Raw genomic sequence first — 5,547 nt, 5'->3', positions numbered from 1 at the left:
CAATCTAAGCTTGAGTAATGATTTTTTATCGTTGAGTAAATCCGATCTAATTTAAATTAAAATAAAAATATTTTATATAAACATTAATATGAAATTATATAATTTGATATTTTATTATTTTTAAATAATAAATGAACTCGAGTCCAAGTCTGTTTAATATATTCTAATCATATCCTTATATTCTTAAACTAACCTTAAAAGGTTTTTAATTGACATCAATTAATAGCGTGTCAATTTTTTTTTAAATTTCTTTTCCATAAATCATATATCCTTGTATTTCCATTCAAATGCATGTTTAATATAAATATCCAACACTAATAAATAGAAGCAACATAAATTCACCCCTTTAATGCTTTTTAATAACAGAAAATTATATAATATCTAATTTCTTTGGATTCTAAACCATTTAACACTAACAATTATCTATTAGTGAATTAGGCTATACACTAAGAGATTCACCACTCTTTGACATAATTTTAATTTAAAATATCAAGACAATTGCAAAGACCAATACATGCTACTGAGTTATAATGTAACATATATTTCAGTAAAGATACAACAGCAGCAGGAACCCTTAATTTCTTAGGTTGGTTAGTGGGTACCTCTTCTTCTTTTTTCTTTTTTTGCAAGTTCAGTCTACTGGAGGTTCTTGGTGCTGTCATGCATGCCTATCGAGTGCGATCCTGTTTGCCCTAACCGACTCGTAATATTCTTCATCCCCGTAAACTTTCCTGGACAATCAGATGGAGGTCCGTATGTGGAATTGAAAATTTAGAACTAGGATCACACATGCAGGCAGTGGTGGAATTTTGAGAACTCTAAAAGTAGTGAGCAACGATGCGCACAATCAAATGTATGATGTTGATACAAAGGCCCTTGTATTAAGTTCTAGGCCGAGTTCTTAATGCGAGTAGAAGTTAAATTTAAGAAAATTTAAATATACTTTGAGTTCATTTTGGCAAGCAAAGGCCGGTTAAAACAAGTAATCGGGTAATACTTTTAAGGAATTTGCTAATGGCTGTTCTAAGAGCACTCTAGGTTACTATATATACTAATGTATTTACTTTGATGCGTTGATATTTGAAAATGATGAATTTCAAGTTTTCGAATTTTGCACTTATTACTACAAATAGGATTAAGTACCCTAAGGATACTAATTAGTAAAACCCTACTTCTAAATCAAGTTAACCTTAAAAGAACAAAACTTCAAACACACACCATTAATCTAGGTAACATAGTTAAAGATATCTATCTTGTAGTATAACCAAGACGAGCAACCATCTTGTAATGGATGACTAATGCAAATGCAGATGAGAAAGTGATTGAATAATGCAACACAGGCAACCAAAACCCATAAAAGTAAACCTAAAATCATACTTACGCTAGATCTACCAAATTTTGTGACTTGATGATGGCTTTTCCCTCTGGGAATTCGAGGCAGGAGTAATGCATTATCATCTCCTTTAACGTATGCTTTGTGCTTTTAACATCATTATCCCATAATATGCTCTGAAATAAGAGGTCAAAAAAAGTTGTAAACCGAGGCAAGTTCAATTCAGTATCAAAAGGTGTGAAAGTTAATCAGCATGCAGAAACAGTAGCTACAAAAACTTGAAAATTTTCAGTAATGCAAAGAATTAATTGGGAGCATTAAACAGAAGAACTTGCTTATTTATAAACATTACTCAACAAGCACAGGTTTACTTCAATAATTTTTTTCTTTTATATCACATATTATGTTTCTTAGACCTAAGAGTGAGATTAGTGAACTTAAATAATACTTAGTAAAATTGCATTCCTCTGTCAAACCGGTATGGATTCAAGAAAAGGTATTGTCATTGTTTAAGAAGAAATTGCAGAGCACAATATCAAGTTGTATTTAAGTTGGCCAGTAGGGACAAACCTACCTTCCTAACATACTCCTTTTTCACATCTTCCCAATGTGCTTTAACATTGGGAGAGAAAATCGAAGCATTCCAGAGAGCACCTCTTGCAACCATAACTGATGAAGCACCTTTAAGAGAAAAAAAAAATCGACACATATCAGGCCACAATATAAAAGTATATATAGAATATGAAAGACTTCAGGATTGGTAACCGCATAAAAATTTAAGTCTGGAATCCATAGGAAATTTTGCAACATAACAGTGGCAGTGCTTAGGGCAAGGAGGATATAACACTAATGGTACAAGAATGTCTTTTAGTCACTTAACATGTACCATCTTAAAAACTTGGAAGAACAGAAAAATAAGTAAAATATCATTGGAAAACCAAAGTTATCTTTTAGCTACCTGTTGCAACTTTAATGCACTGAATGTCATCATATTCAAAAACATCACCATTTGCAATAACTGGAATAGTTAATGCTGATACAACATCAGCAATCTCATTCCACTTTGCAGGATCCCTTGGCCTATCTGCAACTTGCCTGCAATTTTAACAAGAAAAATACAACACATCATTAAGAAAAAAACCAAAGGCCTAATGTAATAGAAGCACAGAAACACGATCCATATGGTGTCCCTAATTTGGTTTCTAGTTGATACCACAACAATCTTTCATACCATTACAACAAATATCTATTCATTGGCCTAAGAATCATGCCTTTAACTTTCCAGAGACAACTATAATTCTCAGAATATCCTCCTTCACACTACTAGACCAACACCTTGATGGTTGATAGTTTGAACTTTTGCATCTGTTAGTCATCATTATATTCCCAGACACTTAATGCACACTAAATAATTTATATGATTGCCAAGAGTAGCATTTTCCTAAAGCATTATGTTTTCCTTCTCTCAGAAGCATCAGGCTTCTATCATGGCCGCACTTTCCCTGCCAGATTTCACCAAATTTATCCCCTAATCCCCTCACCCTACAACTTTAAGCTAGCCATTGAAGTTACCAATTTTGATATAAAATCATGACCAAATATTGTATTTTGAAAGATATAACATCAGATAAAAGGTCATTTTCCTGCTTATACAGAAAGTGTAATGGTTCAGAACAAAGAATTGAAGAAACACAATTCTGTAGCTATATCAAGAATATGATAGAGTTTCCCTTTTCCAATTTTGATTTCCATTTCCAGGTTGATCCAACAAAGTTCAGATTTAACTACTTTGAAAAGTTGAAGAAATAATTACATAGATATGACAAATACATTACAGACTATTAGCCAAAAAGGTATATTATATGATCGATCCACTTTAAACAGATGAAACAGCTATATATAACAACAAAGGAACATGGAAACCATTAACTTTGATCTCATTGATTGCCAAAATTGCAGTCACACCAAAAGTCATAAATGTCTCAAACACACAAAAGATTGAATCTACAGTTACCTTCCATGGACAGCAAGAGCAGAAACACCAGTCTTCTCAATTCTCCTTGCAAGTTCTACTGTATCCTGGGATGATTTTAAAAGTCGGATCTTGCATGTTACTGGAGTGTCTATGTTCCTCCTTAAAGTTGTTAAAATCTGAATTAGCAAAATAATAATGTGAAAGATTAAAGTTAAGAGCACACACTGGCAAGGAAATTAAAGGATTTTTCCAATAATATGAGGCACCTACATCATGTATGAGATCAGGCTTTGTCAACAAAGCAGCACCCATGCCACCACTCACAGAAAATGACTTGGGACAACCCATATTGATATCTACGGCAGCAACATCTTTGCACCTGTAGAAAGATTGACTTTCACCGTTAAAAAGGTCAAAAAGAAATCCTGACTTTGCTTATATTAATTATTTCCAACATCATAAAAAATAGAATAATAATTTGCATAAAATAATCATATACTTGTTAGACAAGTAGTTGGAATGGAGCAATGATCAAATTATCATAATCACTTAAATTTTTGGAAAAAATAAAGACACCCCTTAACATGAATTATGCATTTAATAAATCAATCATCTATTGTCATGATAAACCGGAGTTATCAGGAGCATAACTAACATTGAAGAACAAAAAGCAAATTAACCAGCCCTAGGCTCCATGGATAAAGGATTAGTTTATCATAAAACTGATTCAGTTGCAAATGCGGGTGGATTCCAAATTTAACCATTATCAGTATAGTTATGGCTTGATAAAAAACCTTTGTGGATTCCAATAGCCTACAGCTCAAGCCATCTTCTGTATGCCGAAGAGAATTCTAAACTAGAGTTTTCCATAAGAGACAAGAAAGAAAGTCATTTGATGATAACACTTGAGAATGTAACACAATAAAAGGATCATTTTCTAGATTATCATTACGTAATTAATAGTACTCATCTAGAATAAAAATGACACGCATAAAAGGATGGTGCAAACAAAAGAGGGAGGGGGGGCAGTTCATGAGCATCATTGCAACTGCATGACAAGAAGAAAAAAGAATGCCAAACTGGTATAAAATTTACACTAATTGAGCAGCCTTTAGAGCCCTCACAGCATCAGAAGTGCCCATTTGAAATACAACCCGACCCTTCTCTTCATTACAGGTTCTAAAGACAACATTATCCGTTCCCTTCTCAACAAAATCAGTTGATCTGATATAATCTGCAAAAAACAATAATGGAAAAAGAAACAAATATGACTAAATCAAATCAATTTCAATCATCCGAGAGAAACAAACGGCAAAACATTAAAAGACGGTGCTATCCTCTTTCCAATCCTCTGTCTCACTTTCATTGAAAAAATAAAGTCTTTTATGAATTGATATTCCAATTATTTCGAAAAGCTAAAAGCATGTGCATGGCCATGAGATTAAAGCTAACCTTATTAAGGCAAAAAGAAGAAGAATAGTCCTAAAATTTGTTGCATTAACGGAATTATTCAGTAAGTTCAGAAAAGAAGAAAAACAAGTGTAACGTACCATTAACTATGCGCTCACATTTGATAATCTTGTGATCAATAATTTCCTCAGCGTATGTAATATCTGCACCGTAATCAGCCGCTAGTAATCTAAATGGCAGCGTTCCCTGGATCAACCAAGAAAAAGAAGTCCAATTACAAAACGAAATTTCAAAACGAAGAGATGAACTGATTAAGAAAGTGAGAATTTGGTAACGGGAGTTCAATTTACTTACAACTCGAACCATGGGAGCGAGAACGAGCTTGTTCTCGTACTCCATTGTTGCTGCTTCGGAGTTGACGGCAGATACGAGCAACAGTAGCAACAAAAACGCACGCAAAAATTGTGTGGAACGACTTTAAACGGCGAAATCCGGCGCCTGGCAACAGAATCAACTTACTTTTTTTAAGAATTGGGCTTCACCAAGAAGTAAGGCCTAAAACCCTAACTCTAAATCTCAAGTTCTGAGCCCATTAATGATGACACTAATTTGAAATCTAAAAAAAATCTAATTTATAAATAGAATTCTTCACGGCCCGATTTTGCCCGTTCAAGTTGCTCGAATTTGATTTGGACAAAAAATTTTAAGTTGATTTAAAATATAGGTCAGATTTGATTTTCAATATTTAAGGTCGAGCTTAAGCTTCGTTTATTTCACTGAAAATAATTTTTAAAAAATATTTTTTAAAATTGATTTACTTTTTTTGGAA

General features: G+C 33.2%; 1 protein-coding gene across 1 annotated transcript; it reads right to left on the bottom strand.

The window, feature by feature from the left end:
• Positions 1 to 324: 324 nt before the first annotated feature.
• LOC121215303 (tRNA-dihydrouridine(20) synthase [NAD(P)+]-like) lies at positions 325 to 5,232 on the bottom strand. Its single transcript, XM_041089632.1, has 9 exons — positions 5,073 to 5,232; positions 4,859 to 4,964; positions 4,404 to 4,542; positions 3,579 to 3,687; positions 3,348 to 3,484; positions 2,292 to 2,428; positions 1,908 to 2,014; positions 1,382 to 1,509; positions 325 to 731 (listed from the first exon to the last, which is right to left on the bottom strand). The coding sequence occupies exons 1-9, from the start codon at positions 5,115 to 5,117 to the stop codon at positions 659 to 661; spliced, it is 981 nt and encodes a 326-aa protein (XP_040945566.1). The 5' UTR covers positions 5,118 to 5,232; the 3' UTR covers positions 325 to 658.
• Between the last annotated feature and the right edge of the window lie 315 nt (positions 5,233 to 5,547).

Source organism: Gossypium hirsutum, chromosome D03 (genome assembly GCF_007990345.1).
Source record: "Gossypium hirsutum isolate 1008001.06 chromosome D03, Gossypium_hirsutum_v2.1, whole genome shotgun sequence".
Lineage (NCBI taxonomy): Eukaryota > Viridiplantae > Streptophyta > Magnoliopsida > Malvales > Malvaceae > Gossypium > Gossypium hirsutum.
Note: the sequence above shows the minus strand (reverse complement) of the source record. Positions and strands in the feature narration are given on the sequence as shown.

What these genes read in the sequence shown, in the direction of transcription:
- LOC121215303 (XM_041089632.1), bottom strand. Translation starts at nt 5,117, where the DNA reads ATGGAGTACGAGAACAAGCTCGTTCTCGCTCCCATGGTTCGAGTT. An exon ending in TCGCTCCCATGGTTCGAGTT is followed by an intron (nt 4,965 to 5,072) that starts GTAAGTAAATTG and finishes TGGTTGATCCAG; the next exon opens with GGAACGCTGCCATTTAGATT. An exon ending in ATGTGAGCGCATAGTTAATG is followed by an intron (nt 4,543 to 4,858) that starts GTACGTTACACT and finishes TGTTTTTTGCAG; the next exon opens with ATTATATCAGATCAACTGAT.